This window comes from Melopsittacus undulatus, chromosome 1 (genome assembly GCF_012275295.1).
Source record: "Melopsittacus undulatus isolate bMelUnd1 chromosome 1, bMelUnd1.mat.Z, whole genome shotgun sequence".
Classification (NCBI taxonomy): domain Eukaryota; kingdom Metazoa; phylum Chordata; class Aves; order Psittaciformes; family Psittaculidae; genus Melopsittacus; species Melopsittacus undulatus.
In genome coordinates, this window is record NC_047527.1 from 20229919 (window position 1) to 20251359 (window position 21441).

Sequence of the window (21441 nt, forward strand, 5' to 3'; positions counted from 1 at the left end):
AAATGCAATAATTATCCTCCCTATTCATGGTTTAGACTTTATCGCAACATTATTCTCTTTTTACTCTAAGCTGTTTTAAACACCTTCAGATCATTTATCCAGCTGCATTCATGTCCTTACCATGTCCAATATAATGCACACCTTATCATCTTGTGGTTCACATTGAAAGCTAATTCTTTTATCTTTTCAACTAATCTCCTGGCATTACTGTGAAGATAAATCCCTAATCTCCTTCTCCCTGCTTTTCTGAAGTGACTTTTTTCCTTGACATGTTGTTCACTGTTACTACAGGTACTTTCCTTCTCTAGATATTGTTATACAGAATTTTTGCATAGGTTTCTTAATGATTTTCTTAATTATTTTCTTGTTGTAACTTGCAAGTTGAATTCAGTAGTATGAAGTTTTCACTGGCTCTCTTCTGTTTACCAGCCAACATCCTGTAGGTAGTTTATAGTCGTGTTACATAATGTGGGGTGATGAACAAATTTCAGGAAGAAGGGAATGAGGAAAACTATTGTATGTGGTTTTAAAAAGAAAATCAAGACACAGCTTATCCTCTCAGGAATAATTTTTTTTTTTTTACCATTATTTTGCACTTTAGCCTGTGAAGCATCTCTGGTCCTAATTGGAGTATTGCAGTCTATGGGGCAGAGTTACAGGCACATAACAAACAATTGCAAATATAGTGTTAATAAAATAGAGGCTCACAAAGGAAAGAATTTAAAAGAGGGAAGAAATGGGTGAGCAGAATTGCACAAAGAATGTAGGAGAATTGAATAAAGGCAAAGACAACGCCCACATAGAAAGGCTTATGCAGGAGGGATTTGTTCCCACCCAAAAATCTTACGGCCATCAGCGTGAGATTTAAAAACATCTTTGATATGTGCATCACTGTGTCTTTGCTTCTCTGTAATGCAGCCTTCCCAATTTGTTTTGTGCTTCTGATTGCAAACTCATCTTTTTATTTTTTTTTTTCTCTGGCTCCTCTATTTTTCATTATGCTATTTTCTCATGTATTTGTAGTAGCTTAGTATTTCTAATAAATTATTCCAAACCTACTCAGTTTTCTTGTAATTTTAAGTTCCTATAGACATAACTGACCTGTATGTAAATGCCTGCAGGGCCACTAGCAATGGAAATTAAAGTGCAAATTCTCTACAACTTAGCATAAAGATGTTTGCCTCTGTTAATACATATTTGTGTTACAAAATGTAAACATTTTTTCTACATTCTCTATGCTTACAAACTTGTGAAGAAAATGTATGTTACGATATATTCTCAAAAGCTTTAGAAGAAACATCCTAGTTAATCAGGTAGGGAATTGATCTTAAAAGGCTTGCTGTTGTCTCTGTAAAGTAGTGCTCTTAAGACTGTTCTACTTCAAAAGGTTATCCTTCATTATAAAAATCTTGCTGAGAAATTATTCTCTATGAAAATGATAGCACTTCTGAAGTGCAGCATCTGCACAGTTGATCTTGACCTTTATACACTTTCTAAGCAAGTGAGAGATCTCTGTTGTCTCCTGAGTTATAAATAAGGGATTTCAGTGCATGAATGTATGCTAAGTATTCAAGTACATTATCTAGCTAACTTGAACGAAGGTTCCTTTGTAATTCCTTCCTCAAGTCTCTTCCCTTTTATTTTTTGAACCCCCACTTTTTCATATGCACACTTTCATTTCAGTTTTGGTTGGTTGGTTGTTTTTTTCCTCTCTACAGTTATTGTTCACTCTGTGTTTAATGCCTGATATCATTCTTGCTTCCTCATGCCCTTGTTAGCATCTCCCTTCCCATATTGGATGGTGCTGGAAATGGTCATACTTTGCCCTGGGCTCTTGAGAGTTAGTTTTTGTGGAAACAGAGAAATAGCCATCTTAATTAAAGTATCATAGAAAATATAGTGATATCACTGGTATTGCAAAGTAAAAAAATCTGAATTTGAATAAAACTGTAAGTTTTCATGGTGCTCTGAAAGTACTGCCTTGGTTATACAGGTTTTCTATGTGGAATTTCTTCCATTCAGACTCATGTAATGAGTAAAAGTTACTGCTTGTAGTACTGCAGGGGTTGGATCCAGTAGATTGTAGTTGTCAGGGTGCACCGAAAACTGTGCCAGCATAGGATGTTGCAAAGCTAATTACATAATAATTTGAAGTTGCTATAGTGATGTTTGGAGGTTTCTATTCAGCAGATGCATGCTGTACATTTATAGCATACTTAAGTTTTTGGAGGTGAACTTAGTAAAATGGAGTGAACATATGTTGAATGGGTTATTTTTATCTTCTGGTGTAAGGTTTTTGTCAGGTAGCTTTTAAGACTTCCTTATTCTCTGTAACAAGGTCTCATATGTCAGTTTGTAAATATCTAAAACCAGGTGAATATCATAGTAGTGTAGTTTCACCCGAAGGCAGCTTATTTTAACCTGAGCACTATTTCAGTAATAACAAAGTAGTGCATGGAATTGCTTGACAAATATCTACAACCTTGGTACAAAATGCTACATGCATTCTTCTAGGTTTTTTGCAAGATTTTGTTTGAACCTGTTGAAACTGATATTTTACTTTCAACATTTAATTGTGAATAATCAGGTTTTCTTCTCAGTACTTCCATTTGCTTGTACTTTACATACTGTAAAGTATAGCCAGATCATTCATACAGAGCAGTCTTCCAAAATATAGTGTTAGAGCACCACCTATAGGGTTTGCTTAAAATTAAAACAATAAAGTTTCCAAAGAATAATTGATTGAATATTCAAATAAATAATATAATTTTGTTTTGTTCCTAGGTGCTAGGACAGGTCTTATATAGCTAAAGTATGTTAATACTTAACTGTGCAGCCATGAATGAAGCTTTGATAAGAAGCATGAAAAACTATATAAAGCAATGTGTTCTTTCAACTGTACCTGAAAACAGTAAATCTGCTGTTTTATTTTTGTTTCTAGATTTCTGTATTTACGGTAATACAAAAAATTCAGACATATTCAAGCATTTCAATATTACAGTAGTTTTAAACCTATTATTAGAAATGTATTTGTTATGTCATACAGAAATCTTTTAAGTAGCAATGATAATTCAGGAGCATAACTTTTTATTGTTTAAGAGCTAGATAATTTCAAGTCCTCATAGTCTTGAAAAAGATACCTGAAAAGCTTGATTGTGGATAAAAATAAAAAGTAACCTGTTTACAAAATATATTATTGCAAATTTTGCACTATTATAAATGCAGTTCCTTCTTGTATTTGGTCACAGCATCGTTTCTGATTTTATTTGAATCAAATACATATAAAGAACTCTCAAAGCTTTTGTTCATCACACAATAACGAAAATATTTCTTCATTTGTAATAGTTCTTGTGTTTAAAACTGTAGTGTGTAACTGATTATGCTACTGTAAACTTTGAGAGTTCACAATAGCAGTGAGGAAGCTGTAAAATAAAAGCAGAGAGTGCAGTTATTTTTAATGTGAGTTCTGACCTTTGAAACTTCATCATAATTCCAAGCTCTGTAGTGAGAGTATTCTGGTCTTCCTATTTATGTGAATGTTGAGAATATGTGGTATGACAGGTGTTGGATATAAGGCTGTTAGGGGAGGGGAATAGTTTTGTGGTTTTGGCTGACAAGTACATTACTTGAAATAAAATCAGCAGAGCTGAGAACACTCCACTAAAAGGAACAAGCAGCTGAGTTAAAGCCAATGCAGAAGGCTACATCTGTAATAAAGTAAGAATACAAATGGCTGAGTTACTTCAGTTGCATAGAATTAGCCCTATAAATATAAGCTTTCTAGTCCATCATCAGAAATTTAGTTACCCAAGTCCCTCTTAAGAATAATCTCTTGTGAACCTAACTTTTAATATGTGTACATGAAAGTGTGCTGCAGTTAGTGCTCTTTGCATTCCAAACATTTGGAATTGTGTGTATGGAGATCATTTCCATGCTAAGGGCTGAAAGGGGGTATTTAAAAGATGGCCAAGCACTGAGTCTTCCTAAGACAGAAAATTTCAGCTAGTTGATTATTTTATAGAATTTCCTTTTCACCTTCTAATGCATTTGTTCAGCATAAGGTATAAATGCATGACTAAATTGAACTGAATCTTTGTGAAAGCTTAAAAAAACCAGGAAATAGAAAATCTTTTCATTTTTATAATAAAGTTAAAGGCTGTATCGAATAATCTTTTTTCATCTGTACTATTAATTGACATTAGTATAATGCACTGGCAACACTGGAAGACATCTTTTGAAGTGCGTTCCATTATGAATTCCTTTAGACATTGTTTTAATTGCTGTGTCATTTAACTCAGTGTGCTGTTTCCCCTGATTAGTGCTGGTTAGCTTTTTTTCTGGCCTACTAGCTTTTTAAAAACAAGATTAATAAAATTGCTTTATATATATATATATGTATATTTTATTTTTTAGCTTGTGGAGATATTCCAGAACAAATTAGATCACCAAGTGGGACAATCACAAGTCCAGGATGGCCGTCTGAGTATCCTGCCCGAATCAACTGTAGCTGGTACATCCATGCAAACCCGGGGGAGATCATTACTATAAGGTAATGGTGCTCCTGTATTAACCACATGGGTTAAAGATGTACTGACTAGACATTTTTAACTGCTAATTTTGTATGTACCGGCTTTCTTTTCCTTCCTGTAAATGTAGGATTTCTGGTATGTATGTTTTCTGCCTTTCCTTTTAACTGATTTGCTCTCACATAGCCATGTAACATTTGTTTTCAACTGGAGAACTGGCAGCTTGAAAGACTGTCTATGTGTTCATTTATTTTTAACATCTGTGAAATCTTAAGAATCCTGTTTTAAAAATGTCCAGGGAAATACTGTAACTTTTCTGCTTTGAAGTCTCATGATGTGATTAAAAATGACAGGGTACAAATAGTAAATAAGTAGATATGATTGCAGTTTTGGAAATGCTGAATTTTGAGGCAGGGAGCACCTTTGTTTTACATATCTTGTAACTTTTTTAAAGAAGTAGTGTAAAAAAAGTTGCGTGTAGGTTCAAATTCTCATCAGTTCGTTCCCTATTACAGCCACAAGGGAAATCAAGGCTTGTTTTAGCATCAAGATACAAATTAGTACCGCTTCAAAGGCTGATCATGAAACTGCATTAGCTGCAGATTTACTTCAGTTTCCAGTACAGACTTGCTGACCTAAGAAGCAGCTCTTCGTTATGAAGTATTTGCTTTGACATCAGTTAGATATTTAAAGTACAGCTTTTTAATTTAAACAGTTTCTGCTAAATATTAAACTGGCATAAACTCAGTGTAAAGTAGGTAGGACTGAATGCTTTCTCAACATTTTCATACTGTTTAATAAAACTTTGAGGGTTTTTTCCTTCAAACTGTTTTCTTCCACTCAGACATTTCATATTTTGTTTCTGGTTTACTGCTCTGTTATCTGTACAGACCTGGTTTGCCCAGACTCTCTCCCCTTCACACTTCATTACCATGACAGCATGTCTTGATATAGCCGTAGCCATACCATGACACTCCATGACATATCCGTTGGGTAAGCAAGTAGTGCTACTGGAAGAAAATCTTATCTGAAATCATAGTTCTGAACAATTTAGCTGTATTTATGATGTCAAGTCATATTGGCTAAACGTAGCATTGACTTAAACCACTTAGTAGTATATGAAAGTCATATTCAATGAGACTTAAAAACAATTTCATGAATGGATTTTTTTTGTTCATTTTTAGATGATGGCTTAATTTTTTTGTAGCAAAACTGAACTTCAAGTACTGCAGGCAATAGTCTGGTTGATAGAATGGATTTTTGCTGTCCTTATAATGTAAAAATATCATCACCACAAGGTTAAATGGATAGAATAAAAAAGAATTTGGAGCTAATTTCCATTTTTATGTGTAGTAATTCATCACCTTAGTTATGTATTATGCAGTTGAGTAGCAATTTTGACCTTTTTTGTTTGTTCCTTTCTGTCAGCTTTCAAGACTTTGATGTTCAGGGATCACGACGATGCAGCTCAGATTGGTTAACAATTGGAAGCTACAAGAATATCGAAGGCTATAGAGCGTGCGGCTCCTCCATTCCTTCACCATACATCTCCTCACAGGATCATGTTTGGATCAGGTTTCATTCAGATGATAGCATCTCCCGAAAAGGCTTCAGATTGGCCTACTTTGCTGGTATGTTTCAGCTGATACCTGGTACAGTTTTATGATTTCATTTATTTGTGTCCTGTTTCAAGAACTACTTCCTTGTAGCAGAGTCCAGTATATGTATTTTTTGTAGTCAGTTCAAGGCTCAGTGAAATCAGGGAAAAGTTCACTATTAATAGTAGGCCACTGGAAGTTTCTTTAATATAGTTTAAGATTCAAAATGTTTTCATCAGAAAAAAATTAGTTTAGGATAGTTGGGTATACTTCTGAGTACCATAAATATGGCAAGAGAGGGAAAAAATGGCAGGAAATTTTTTACATTTAGTATAGAAACTGCATAATTTTTTCTCATCTCTAGAATGTGCACTTTTAGAATAAACTAAAACATTAAACCCCCCCCCAGCATTATTAATATGATAGGTTACTCTGGCCAACTACAGACATGGTTCTGTATGTGAAAATTTTTCTTGGGTAATTCAAGTATGCAGTATAAGCTAGTTATTGGTAATAGTAGTTTGGGACTGTTTTCTAGGTAATTATTTCTCTAGTAGCTGTTGCCAAGAGAGAGGAGGAAGCTAGTCATGGGTAAAGACTAGTTCCAAACCTTTTCTGGCCTTATGAGGTGTTACAATTTTATGTAATACCATGATCATGTTGTTCTACCCTAAATACTGGATCAGATTCTTCTTTGTTTTCATAGTGGTTTCACGTTCTATTACTCCCTCTGGGTGTGTGCCTGTATCTACCTTCTGGCCTGCTCCAAATCTCTGCATACCAACTTTTGACTCCTCTTTTCCATAGAACAGTTCATACTCTTCCACCCATCAGAACTATTCCACCAAGATTCAGTAAAACTAGCCCTGATTTCCTCTAGCCTAAGCCGTATTTGTGCCTGTTGAGTATTCTGCACTCTTTCTATGTGGTGGCTTCCTCCACACTCTCAGCCTTTCACAAACCTGAAGTTTCCAGGGCTTGTCCTTCCTGCTCTATCACCTGTTTCCAAGCCTATAAAAAGGTTCCCTCTACTGGCTCCTTGCAGCTTAGCAGGTCTTGAGAGAAGTAATGCATGCTTTACTTTACCTTTGTTGATGGCTCAGCTTTCAGGACAGTGTTCTTCTACCTGGGTTTTTTTTTACTGTCTTGCCAAAAAAGATGACAGGACAGGAGGGAAAACCACTGACTCCTCTACTACATTTCCCCTGTTTATCTCCCTTTCCTTGCAAACACAGAGGGAAGGCAGTGTTCCTGCCTGAGGGGCTTTGGGAAGGAAGAACATTTTGAATACAGATGTGGAATGGGTAGGGGAGGCAAGCCACAGGCTCAGTAGAGTTTTTTCTGAAAATCCTTTCTTTGCTTTTCCTTCGATCTTGAAGCAGTTTCATTAGGTCACTCCTTCTGGAAGAAGCTGTAAAGTTTCCAACATTAAGCCATTTTTTTCAGTTACTTGATTTCTTCTTTTTAATGTTATATAGTGGTACTCAGTGCTTAAGACTTAAATCCTGTGGTTTTAAATGCCTTGTTTTAAGAAAATAAAAACAGGTTTGTTTTTTGGAGAGGGCATGTTCATTTTTTAAAAAACAAACCTTAACAAAACTTTGGTTTGAGCTTGGTCCCTGTGCTTAACATGATACTTAGGAAGTATTTCATGACTGAGGTGGAAATGTAGTGTTTCAGTGATCAGAGTAGTCTTCTAATGTTGTAAACTGACGTGCGTGTAGCAAAAGAGTTGAAAAATCTGCTTTAACAATGATCCTGTCAGCCTGTGTCAAAGGAGACTCCTGAAATACTAACATTTTTGCTACACATTCAACTGTGCCATTATGTTTTTTTTTAATTTCTGCTCATTAGCATCATGCAGTAGTGCTTGCTTGAATGCCTCAATGGACTATTTAATTCATTGTTGCTAAGGCTATTCTCAAAGGTGGCGTGTGGCCTTAGAGAAGGGGGGAAAGTAGTCATATTTACATGGATGCAAGTTAGGCCAACTTGTGCTGGAATGATAAAAATAATTAACTTATATGTGCAAAAGGGACCATCATGGAGCCCTGTGTTTAAAATCTGATATGGAAGATAGACCATGTGAATTCTTTAAATTCTTGTTTAATATCTTCAAACAAACAAAACAGTAAGAACAAAAAAAGCATTACAGTTTAGGAACGTTGGTTGACTGGAAGGTAAATTTTGTATCACTTGCCTTTCTTCCGTGTGTCTTACTCCCATCACTTTTAAATTATCAGCTTATTTAATTGTGAATATTGGAATGGGTTGGAGTTCACTGATAGTGATGTGGAATAGAAAACAATAAAAGTACAAAGGTCTGTGTTCACTGTAAAAGTGTAGAAGGATCGTGTTAATCCTTTGGCTACAACTGCTCTTGGGTTCTGCTAATTATCTTGTACTATCCTGAAGTCTTTTATAGTACAGCTTTCAAATACAGTCTTATTTGTGTACAGGATCAAGTAAGCAGCTATTTTCTGAGATTATTAAAAGCCTGCAGAAGGAGTGTAGCTTATGTTGAAAGTACAGGGTTTTTTGTTACTACAATACTGCCATTGATATTTACAGCTCCGCATTGTAACTTTCTGCTCAACTTTTTCCAGGTTCTGCAGGGTAAAAAGCATTGAACTAGAGTATCATCAGTGCTTGAGCAAGTTCGGTGACTCTTCTCATGCACATTCTACTGTACTGCCCTCTGCCTATGGAGCATAGTCATACAATTTAGGCAGGACAAGTCATAAGAGTTCAGTTTTAAAAGTTTCAAATTCAAGTTCTAAGTATTTTCCATACTAATATTATGAATGATATGTATGTGTGTATAATATAAATAATACAAATACAGATACTTATGTAACAGAACAGGAAGATAATATCGTTTATACTAAAGTGATACTTTAATCACTTAAATCATTTTGCTCTCCTTTCACTCTTGTCAGCAAATTTGTTGACTTAAAAGCTCTTCAGCAGTGCTTCTAACTGCTGTCGCTCCTGTTGGTTTTTTCATGCATTCATTTTTAAAAACCTTAGCATTTGTGATGCTTTTTAAATGCTGATGTTGCAACTTTAAAAAAACATTTCAAGTTAGAGTATTTCTTTTTAATGCTTTATAAGATAACTAAAATAGCAAAAAGGAGAACTGAGGTTCAATATCACTTGACCTATCACAGTAGATTAGCTGCAGCAAGGGAAATTCTTTATCATTTCATGTGGTTAAGCACTGGAACTTTGAAAATACTTGATTGGACAAGGCTCTGAAGAACTGCAGTTATCCTTGCTTTGAGCAGATGTTTTGATTAGGTGACCTCCAGAGATCCATCCCAATCTGGATTGTTCTCTCATAAAACAAGATAGAACCTGCTTCTCCTGTAGGGCCATCTGCATTGCAGAATTTTTTGAATGTTTTTTTGAGGATTGACCTTGGTAGCTTGGTTTGTAGCAAATTTTACAGTCTCTAGCTTACAGTCCTCTACCATGTTTTTTAGGAATTGCAGTGATTTTAAATGATACAACAGTATTTGACTTAGCTACCTTGGTGCAGGGCTCAAATACCTTGCTTCCCAGCTGTGCTTCTGTGTTTAATGTAGCTTTAACTTTAATAAATGAAGGCCTGAAAAAAATATTCTCATCTTACAAGTGTGGTAGTAGCTAGTTGACCACATTTTCTTAAATAAAGGTGTTTCTTGATTATTTATTTTCTTTCAGAATAAATAAAATTACCAAAAATATCCCACACTTCCATGTTTTCTGGACCACTACTTAGATCATTGTCTTTTAAAGTGTAGTTTTGTATTCAGGTAAGCGTGTGTTTCTGCATTTGCTGCACTCTCTTCTTACTTATTGGAGCAGAGACAGGAGCAAACAGTGGGAAGAGGTGAGGACAGAGATTTCGTTTTGGTTGGTGGTAATGGTTAATGTTCAACTGTTAGCTTATCTCTTGCTGTAGATTTTTCCATACAAAATAGGAACCTATGAAAACAGGAGACAGGTCTGACTGCTTTTACAAAAAAGAATTCAAGGAGGTAACTGGTACTGCAGGACAAAATGTTTCTGTATTTCAGATGAAAGGGAGGAAACAGTATTTTGTGACTTAGTTCTAGCATGTTAGAAGTCAGATTTTTCAATCACCATATAGGAGCATTGTTTTCTTAGGTTGAAGTTATTTGACTGAAAGACACTAAGGATGAGGCTCATGCTGATGTGCTGTCAGACCTTCAACTTGAAAAAAATGTTTTATCTTGGAACTTACTGGAAGTTGTAATTTACAGAGACATTAAATTGTTGGTTTGCCATTCTGAACTACCTGATGCAGCAAATACGTGACAAATGATAAAGTGCTAAATATAAAAGAGATTTTTATCTTTTGTTTTTTGTTTTTCTTTCAGGGAAATCTGATGAACCAAACTGTGACTGCGACCAGTTTCATTGTGCTAATGGGAAGTGTATTCCAGAAAGCTGGAAATGCAATAACATGGATGAATGTGGAGATAACTCGGATGAAGAAATCTGTGCCAAAGCTAATCCTCCAACCGCTTCTTCCTTTCAGCCTTGTGCTCACAACCAGTTTCAGTGTCTTTCTCGCTTCACCAAGCTTTACACTTGCCTTCCAGAGTCTTTAAAATGTGATGGTAACATTGATTGTCTTGACCTAGGAGATGAAATAGACTGTGATGTGCCAACATGCGGGCAGTGGTTAAAATACTTTTATGGTACTTTCAGTTCTCCCAACTATCCTGACTTCTATCCACCTGGAAGCAACTGCACCTGGCTGATAGACACTGGTGACCATCGCAAAGTCATACTGCGATTCACTGATTTTAAACTTGATGGTACAGGTTATGGAGACTATGTCAAAATATATGATGGACTAGAGGAGAATCCACGGAGGCTGTTGCGTGTGCTAACAGCATTTGACTCTCATGCTCCCCTCACAGTTGTTTCATCCTCAGGACAGATACGAGTGCATTTCTGTGCTGACAAAGTAAATGCTGCCAGAGGATTCAATGCCACCTATCAAGTAGATGGCTTCTGTTTGCCCTGGGAAATCCCATGTGGTGGCAATTGGGGTTGCTACACAGAGCAGCAACGCTGCGATGGCTACTGGCACTGTCCAAATGGAAGGGATGAAACCAACTGCACTATGTGCCAAAGAGATGAGTTTCCCTGCTCTCGGAATGGTGTGTGCTACCCTCGCTCAGATCGCTGCAACTACCAGAATCATTGCCCTAATGGTTCAGATGAAAAAAACTGTTTCTTCTGTCAGCCAGGAAATTTTCATTGCAAAAATAACCGCTGCGTGTTTGAGAGCTGGGTTTGTGATTCTCAAGATGACTGTGGTGATGGCAGTGATGAAGAGAATTGCCCAGTCATTGTGCCCACTAGAGTAATAACTGCAGCTGTCATTGGAAGTCTTATTTGTGGATTGCTTCTTGTCATTGCACTGGGATGTACTTGTAAATTGTACTCACTCAGGATGTTTGAGCGAAGGTAAGTAAGAGATGGCCTTGAGAACTAAAAAAGTATTTTCATCTTTTATTGTTACACTTGAAACATTTTTATCCTATAAAGTTATTGCATGTGGTTTCTAAAGGCATTGTTCCTTCTTTGACAGTAAAAATAGATTAATCATAGAATATATCAAGTTGGAAGGGACCCAGGACTACCTAAAACTAAACCATATGGCTAAGAGTTTCATCCAGATACTCCCTTGAACTCTGATAGGCTTGGTGCTCTGACGACTTCCCTGGAGAGCCTGTTCCAGTGACTGACCCACACTCTCACTGAAGAACAGGGATAGAAGTATTCTGATCACTTAACTATTGGGAGTTAAGCTTTCAGATTTTTTTTGACCAAAAAGAAAGTGTGGGAAAGCTGCATTTCTGCAACTAAATATCTCAATTGTGTATTTAACAGCATGTTTCTTTCATTGTAGACTATGCATACCAGGATTACATGTTCTTCAGTTTCTATAAAATAAACATCTCTTATTCTGCCATTTATATTTAGCCCATGGGTTGTGTTTTTAAGAATTCATTATTGGGTTGGTTTTGTTCTTGTCTCAGCTGGACAGACCCATAGGAATGGCTACAAGGACTTACTGTATATTCTTTGTCAATTAAATTTCAGTTAAACTAATTAATCTGCTCAAATTTACTATTTCAGATTATAATGGTCTGATGTAATTTTAAATATATATACACACACACATCCTAATCTTATATTATGAAATCTCTTTTGTCTTTGAAAGATCATTTGAAACTCATTTGTCAAGGGTTGAGGCTGAACTGTTAAGAAGAGAAGCTCCTCCATCCTATGGACAGTTAATTGCCCAGGGTTTAATTCCACCAGTTGAAGATTTTCCAGTTTGTTCACCAAATCAGGTAAGATTCCAAAATAGCAGGCAGACCATTTAATTTTGAAGAGATCAAAATAAAGGTATTTTAACATTTAGCTGCATTTTCTATAGCATTTCCTTTTCTTCCTTTCAGGCCAATAATATTATGCTAAGGATTAGCCATTGGAAAAATGATACAGTACACAGTTTTCTTAGCAGACATTTCTTGTTGTTAATGAATGCCAGTAATGCACACAGTAGAATTCCTCTTGCATGAAAAGGGATACATTAAATCCAGTTGTATGGTTCTGTATTTATGATGTTGTAGAAGTTTGCAAGATAGAGCTTCAGAATTTTGGAAAGAATAATTCAGATTTCTAATACAAAATGGTAGTTCATATCCACTGTGCATATACAGTTAGGTACTGTCATGCCTACTGTGCATAGAAAAGATGATGGCAAAGGGAATGCTGTAATTTATAAAATTAACAGGAGTAACAAAGTAAGAGCTAGTAAATAGCAGTTAATAGTGTCTAGCCATCCTGATTCTCAGATGGATCATTAGCACAATTCTTACTTGGTTGATGAATGAATTTCTATCAAAACAACTTCTTCGTTGAAAAAAAAATCAGTTATAATGCTGTTTGGAGAAACAAGACAAGTCCTCAGTCTAGGAGTCCTGCTGTGGTGCTGTATTAGATTTGGTGTTAACTTGCATTTATGTGTTGCAGTTAATGCAGCAAGGTTTACTGTTAGTTAATACTGCTAAGCATGTAAGAATAATAATTACAAGACCATAAGAAGGGGAACAGGTTTGTTGTTTTGTTGGTGGGGGTTTGGTTGGCTTTTTTTTTTCCTGATTTTGCACAGAACTGATTTTATTTCACTTACTGTTTCACACGTACATGTTCACAAGTGGCAGTTGTGATCTGTCACAAAAGAATTTTGCAGATGAAAAGGGGAAAATAAATTACAATTCACTTGAGAGACTTTGAAAATATATCAGAAAGAAAATACTGTGAAGATTTTTTTATTATTATTTTTTAGCTAAATTACCACTAAACTTTATTAATAAATGTAATTCCTCTAGCAGAGCTAAGTTGGAACAAACTGTTTCCTGCACATCCCTACCATGTATGCAGTAATTCAAATTTGGTGAATGTGTAGACATTTAGAAACCATTAACATTTTCAAACAAACATTGCTTGCGCAGACCAGGGTTTCATCATGAAACACCACAAAAGTGGCCTAAAGATCTTGGGTTTTGCTGCAGTGAAATCTCCTGATAGAGAAGACGGTTCTGGAAAACCCAGACATGTAGTAATACATCCATGAATGTTTTCTGAATCATGGGCATCTGTTAGATCTTCCACCCTGGTATTTGAGAATTGAGACACTTAGCTGAGGCACAAGTAAGGGATCCCCAATTCAAAGGTTTAGTATGTTTGTGTTACTTTACAATTTTAAAGTTTCAAGCAAAGTTTTAAGAAGAAAAAAATCAGGCATACATTGTTCTGTAGCTTAAGGACTAGCAAATACATACTAAATTGGGAAATGTATGGTTTAGAACACATAAAATAATTTTAATTAAACAGAAGCATTAAAGCATTTTGAACCAAATTAACTGATTATGCCAGAATGGGAAAAAAAATCAAATTATAAGCCCCTGCTAGAGAGGATATTTAATTTAGTCTCTTTTCTAGGCAGCCCCATGGTAGTGGATAAGGAAAGGTCACCTCTGGTAAATCTTTCTGGAAGATTTCATTTTTAAACTCCTAAACTTTTTGAGGCATGTTTCTGTGTGCTGTAAAATCCAGTGACTACTTTATTTTCTTGGTAAGACTGTGTGAAACAGATCTTGCGTACCTGTTGCGGTATGTACCTGTGGATGTACTTTTCTGTAAGCAGTGTTCCATACTGTCCTGGGTTCAGCAGTAGCAGTCATATTTCTCCTTCTTAGTAGCTGGTGCAGTGCTGTGTTTTTGTCTTTCAGCCTGGGAACAGCACTGAAAGTCAAAAACACTTAGTCTTTGGCTAGCAAAGAGGTATTCCATACCACAGCATGTCATGCCCAGCATGTAAACTGGGGGCAGTTACCTGGAAGGGCTAGGTCACTGTTTGGGTCAGGCTGGGTATCGGTTAGCGGGTGGTGAGCAGTTGTATTCTCTTCCCTTGTTATTTCCCTTATCATTACTATTATTATTGGTGGTAGCAGTAGTGGTTTGTGTTATACCTTAGTCACTGGACTGTTCTTATCTCAGCCCATGGGAGTTACATTCTTTCGATTCTCCTCCACATCTCTCCGGGAGCATGGGGGGAAGGGGAGGAAGTGAGTGAGCAGCTGTGTGGTTCTGGGTTGCCAGCTGGGCTTAAACCACAACATATCCAGGTTACAGTGCCTTGGTTTCAGAAACTTTGCCTTTATTCAGAGGCCCTTGATTTTGGCAGAAAAATATCTTTTATCTTGATTGCTCTTTGATTCTCCTTTTTCTGCCATATGTTTTTTTTTGCTTAATTTCCCTGTTCATATTTTTTTTTCCTCAAGAGAATCTAGACTTTTTTCATTCCTGCTTTTTTTTTAATATAGCAAATTGCTATGTACTTCAGATCCTTAATACTAAATATGTGACATCTTTTTAATATGTAAGTTTCTACATTTAACTTTGTGGTTTTGCACTGTAGTTATCATACTTTTAATAGAACAATGACAACACACTGTCAACACTTGATTGTTGTTTGTCTTTTCATATAGGCTTCAGTTCTGGAAAACCTGAGACTGGCAGTACGATCTCAGCTTGGATTTACCTCAATCAGACTTCCTATTGCTGGCAGATCAAGTAACATTTGGAATCGAATTTTTAATTTTGCAAGGTCACGTCATTCTGGATCGCTGGCATTGGTCTCCGCAGATGGAGATGATGTTGCCAGCCAAAGTACTAGTAGAGAAGCTGAAAGAAACAATACTCACAGAAGTCTGTTTTCAGTGGAATCTGATGATACAGATACAGAAAATGAAAGAAGAGACACAGCAGGAGCAGTTGGTGGTGTTGCTGCCACTTTGCCTCAGAAAGTCCCTCCTGCAACAGCAATAGAAGCAACAGTCGGAGCATGTGGGAGTTCCTCTGCTCAGAGTGGCAGTAGCGGTAACACTGATGGTGGAAGAGAAGCGACAAGTGTTGAGCCCCCAAGCACAAGTCCCGCACGTCACCAGCTCACGAGCGCACTAAGTCGTATGACTCAAGGCTTACGCTGGGTACGCTTTACTTTAGGGAGATCAAGCTCAGTGAATCAGAACCAAAGTCCTTTGAGACAGCTTGATAATGGGGTAAGCGGAAGAGAAGAGGATGATGATGTTGAAATGTTAATTCCAGTCTCTGATGTAGCATCAGACTTTGACATGAATGACTGTTCAAGACCTCTGCTTGATCTTGGCTCAGATCAAGGACCAGGGCTTAGACAGCCTTACAGTGCAACACATCACAGTGTAAGGTCATGCAGTCGAGATGGCCCCTGTGAGAGCTGTGGCATCGTACACACTGCCCAGATACCTGACACTTGCTTAGAAGCAACAGTGAAAAATGAAACTAGTGATGATGAGGCATTATTACTCTGCTAGGTACGGATTGTTTAGGAAAGATTGTGTACAAGTTGGAGCAATATCTGTCATTGTTTTGTACTTCACAGTTAAAACTAGTTTTTAGTTTTAAAAAATCCAGGACAACATTATGTTAAAGCTGTTTTAGCTTGTGTGGTTGATTAAACTTTTTTTATACTGGATGCTGTTACAGAACTATTAGAATGAACACTTTAATGGCTCTGAATACACAATGTGTGTATCCAGTATAATCTGATTACTCTTTAAACTAAAGTTATCCCAGTTAGTTTCAAATTTAGTTTATCCTGGTACTGTAGTTCAAACCAGAAACACAGCTGCTCAAGACTTATTTGGCCTGTTTAACCCCATATTAACAGGTGAATTTGTACAGAATTATTTTCCTTTAGGAATTGACTCTGTTGTATTGTTGCCAACATACTTGTAACTTAATATACTAAATACCGGTAAGGATTGTTAATGTAAAATACTTATTTTTCTTTTGAGTTTATACAACACTTCATTTAAATATTCTTGAATTTCATCATAATGTGAACTTATTTAAAGGGAGGAGAAACTTTCTTCAGCAGCATTCTTTTTCTTCAAGAAGTACAAAATGCAATGATTTGTGAAATTTAGCTATAATAGATAAACTGATGGCAAAAGCTTTTATAGCACTGACTTTCCTAAACTGCAATCTAATATGGTACAGCCAAATAGTATGTAAAATCCCCAGTCATTAGTCTTTTCAATTTGAAGTAAAAAAGGGCCGAAGATATTACGTGTTAGTTCTTTAAATATCTGCTATGTACAAATACACTACAGAACAAGTTCCAACTGGTAATAGATCTTTCTCTAATACTGTAGAGTATAAAGCTTGTTTGGACTCAAGGGATTTGCACTAAAATAATATTAAGGTCTCTAATGAGCTTAGTGCACAAGCACTATCACTTTAAGTACTATTATTGTCTAATATTGCAATGGCTATATATTTCCATGGCTCTTTTCTTGGGGTGTTGAATTTTTGTTGCAATTGAATTTGCTTTACTAATTCCCTATTTATTCGTTGTATTTAAAAACTGGTTTACTTGGTTACAGACTGGTTGTTTCAAAAGAAAAAAAAAAGGAAAAATCCCATTAGTGTATTTTTTTTATGCTATTACATGTTGGAGCAAAACAGATCAGTGGGAAAAAAAGCTCCTAACTTCCAATTTTGTGATAAGCAGGTTAATATGTGGCTACTAGTGTGACAACAAGAATCTAGACCTTTTTAAAAACAAAAATGTCAACTACTGTTTTATTTATTCTTTGCCAGTCTGTTTTTAGTAGGCTTAAAGATCCAGTATGAAATGTATTTGTGTGTGATTGTATGCTATTTATTAAATTTTAAATACTTTGTTGAATGTCATTTTAAAGCATGTTTAAAGTCTTGTGCATTTCTGTCGTGTTATGCTGTCGAGCAGAACTGACTAAAATGTTTTAATATGTATCAAAATTAAATTGCATTTTTTGTTATGTTTTTGAGGTACTTTTAAAGATAAATCCAAGGTCTGTCTGGCTTTTTATTTTTGTTTTATTTTTTTCCTTTTAAAATCCTCATCTCTGAAGTACAAATCACATGCAGAAGAAACAAACAATTGAATGGATTCCAAGGCGTGTATATCTTCTTCCTCTTCTCTTCATTCACAGACACTGGGATGAAAAAAATAAACAATTTTACCACCCAGTTGATTTTATTCATGAGAGTTAGCAGGTAAATTCTGAGATCAGGACACATTATGTAGATTTGTGCTTTTGAGGAACCTTATGTGCAATACAGTTGTAAAAGATTCTATTACAATAACCCATGTGGTTTTCAAGTTTCAGAACAGATCACATCGCACTGGTACCAGATCAGGTACAGATTGGCCCATAAGTACATATACTCGAGTAAAAGTCATCAATGGCCATTTTTATTCACATTGAATAATATCTAAATCTGTGGGTAACCTTTAGTCGATTTCAGTGGCTTTGCTTATAGAGCAGGCAACTTTGCAATATGAACGTGGTAACACACCCTGAAATATATGTGAAACAGTATGTCCTGGTATAAAATACTGGGTTTTTAAACCTTCCTAACTAATTGTCATTAGAAAGTGGTTATGGAAATGTTTGTCCCTGAGGCAGATACTTCACAGAATACTTATGGTGTTAAACACACACGTAATGACCTAAATGTCTTCCGTTAGGTGCCCCAAATAGCATGCACCTATGGACTCCATCCTGCAGATGTAAAAAGAACACAACATTTAATTTGTTTTATGGAGAAATGCTACACATTTAACTGAGAAGTTGGATTTGATTGAGAATTTGGAAAACTGTAAATAAAATTCATATTTGTATGAGGCTAATTTGTTGCAGTGATTTTTTTTTTCTCAGTGATTTTAAATAAGTGCTCAATTTTTCTTTTGATTAATGTACTGGTGACTGGGGGGATGGGAAGGGGTTGGTTTGTTTTTACTGAGAGTTCCATTGAAGCATATTACTTAATTTCTTTTTATTCTGGAGAGCTTGAATTAGCACCTTGTTTAAATCATTCTTGATTTAGCTTTGCTGCAATGCTGGGGCATTTTGAACAAACGTCAGAATGACTCACTGGAATTATCTTCTATAATAAATAACTTTTATCAGAAGGCTTTGAAGAATGTAGGTTATTGTGAGGCAACTTTTTTCCTCATGTAAAGCTTTTTCTAAGTATAGAAAGAGTTTGTCATTATTCCTTTTCACATATCACACTTGTCATTTGATTTGCATTGAAACTCGGGGGGCTGACTGAGCTTCAGATGCTACAAAGGCTTGTTTTGTTTCCAAAGTAAAGTCCGTTTTCTGGACAAGTTCAGCAAGTATTGCTGGTTAATCATCTTTCAAAACAAGTTTCTGGAGAGGATGCTGGAATTACAGTATCTTGTGTTCCATTCCCTATCTAAATGCCAAAGCAAAAACTTGTGGCAAAGCTTGGATTCAGTCTAGGGAAGTCACAGATCAAGTTCTGGACACAAATACCTTTTCAGTGACTCTTTACATTAAATACTCGCCGTAGATCAGACTTAATCACAGCTTTTCCTGTTAGGATGAAGTTTTGCTTCCTTTCTGAAAAGTCAATGTTTACTGGCCTGTTTCAGTCTCCTGCAGCTGTTGTCAAATTGACAAACTGACTGCAGCAACCGTCAAATTATCAACACCTTTAATCTTCCTGTAGCTGTGATGAGGCTTTCTGTGGGGTGTGTTCTGTTGGTTTGGGAGGTTTTTTGGTTGTATCTCTCATTCCTTACCTGTGGGTTTCTGAAAATAACCAGTTGGTAACTGCACACCCCCAGGACATGAGCTACAATTCAGTTGCCAAAAATATGGTAAGTACTGAAATGACGGGAGAAGTCTGTCTTGTCCTTTTGCCAAGTCACTGGAAGTATGGAGAAATAAGCAGATTGATAGCTAAAATTCTTTCTCTCCTCTTTTACAATTTGACTACTGTAGTTAGCTTTCCTTCATCAAAGTAAAGACCATCATTACTGGATTTCATACATAGAAATTTTATAGCAAAACATTGTTTTCAAGTCAATATATTTGTCCACTTGAGGCTTCCATTCACACCCACTACCACACTATAAATTTATTTGGCAAATAGAATGTAGTATTCACTACACTGAAGTATTATCTAATCATTCAGATAGACAAGACTTCCTCTGTCACTGGTAAATTAGAGAAGTAACTGTAGGCAGTCAGACTTCGAGAAAGGGCATTTGGGGAAAGCCAGCAATAACAAAATGTCTAAATTGGAAAGCCATGGTTTTGACAGATGGATCACTTGCTGGATAAGGAACTAGCTGGATGTTAGCACTCAAAAGGTTGTGGTCAACAGCTTGATGTCCAAATGGAGATCAGTGACGAGTCATGCTCCTCAGGAGTTGTTACTGGGACCGGCGCTGTTCCAACATCATTCTCTGCAACATGGACAGTGGGATTGAACACCTTCCAGTTACCTAAAGAAAGGCTACAAGAAATCTAGAGAGGGACGTTTTACAAGGGCATGTAGTGACAGGACCAAGGGGTAATGGCTTTAAATTGAAAGATGAATGTAGATTAGATTTTAGGGAAAACTTCACTATGACAGTGGTGAGGCACCGGAACAAGTTGTGCAGAGAAGTGGATGCCCCATCCCTGGAACTGTTCAAGGCCAGGTTGGATGGGACTTTGAACAACCTTGTCTATTAGAAGGTGTTCCTGCCTGTGGCAGGAAGTTGGAACTAGATGATAGATAAGGTTCCTTCCAACTGAAACCTATGATTAGTTTCTCAATTTGAAAGATTATTCTACATTGCAGGTACCAGGAGGAAATAAAAAAAAAAAGTCACTATATTTTGAATTTGAATGAAATACAATTTCACTGCTTCTCCAGGTGCAGAAAGCTGAAGCAAGAACAATTGGTAAAAAAATACTGTTTTAAACTTGTCTTTCCTATAGTCACTTAAGAAGGACCTTTGACAGATACAATTAGAGGAAGTGGTTCTGATGCACCAGATGAGAAACAAAGGCAGGAGCAATGAACAGGGTAGTGAAGAAGGTCATAAAACAGACATCTAATTTCTGCAGTGGCATGGCAAGGAACCGAAGGGTTCAGTTCTGCTTTTTCTTGCCCAGTATGTTGAGCAGCAGTTACAATTCCAACTTCTTCCTTTAAACAGAGATGTTGAGTTTCAGGATTGGCCAAAATATTAGAATAATATTTTGCAGTATTTTTCTAGGCAATTTGTTAGTAAACATAACAGTCTCCAAAGCCGGCTGATCTCTGCTTTTGTGGTTATGTTTCCTGGAGTTTGGAAAAATCACACCTGTGAACTGAGTTTCTTTGGCTGAGGTTATTCTCCAGGAAGCAGCTGACAGATCTGATGAGTCTTTTCATCCCAGAACTTCCAGAAACCCTAGAACTTTGATGCCTTTGTGGTCTCACAGATTTTCAGAAGGTGGCCATTTTATTAGACCCTTATTAAGCAACTCTGGGAAATGAATAGTTGAAAGAGCATAGTATTCGGGTTTCTCAGACACTCCTCTGCTGTGTTCCTGGTCTTTATTCTTCCTTGGTTGTGCTGTCTGTGAACCATCATTTGTGTTGAACAAGTTCAAGGAGCAAAAGGCACTTAGCCTTATGACTATGAAAGAGAACAGTTGCTACCTTTGTTGCTTTAAAAAGTAGGATGGTCTTCAGCACATGCAACAGCTTTGGCTGCCTTTTTTGGTGTCATAAGTGTGGGGCCCAAGGCTGGGTGCTAACGGGCTGCAGCATCATTTCCAACATGTTTAGGGAGACTGGAATTGGTAGCTTGGATGTGGCCCAGTACTTCAGATTATGGAGAG

The 21441-nt window shown here is 36.5% G+C and overlaps 1 protein-coding gene across 1 annotated transcript in view; it reads left to right on the forward strand.

The window, feature by feature from the left end:
- Positions 1–18440, forward strand: part of LRP12 (LDL receptor related protein 12) — a 52626-nt gene extending 34186 nt beyond the window's left edge. The window contains exons 3-7 of the mRNA XM_005150915.3: positions 4414–4549; positions 5955–6157; positions 10510–11611; positions 12372–12504; positions 15211–18440. Of these exons, the coding sequence (XP_005150972.1) occupies positions 4414–4549; positions 5955–6157; positions 10510–11611; positions 12372–12504; positions 15211–16074 (2438 nt within the window). The 3' untranslated portion in view covers positions 16075–18440. The remainder of the gene's footprint in view (positions 1–4413; positions 4550–5954; positions 6158–10509; positions 11612–12371; positions 12505–15210) is intronic.
- Positions 18441–21441: the final 3001 nt, after the last annotated feature.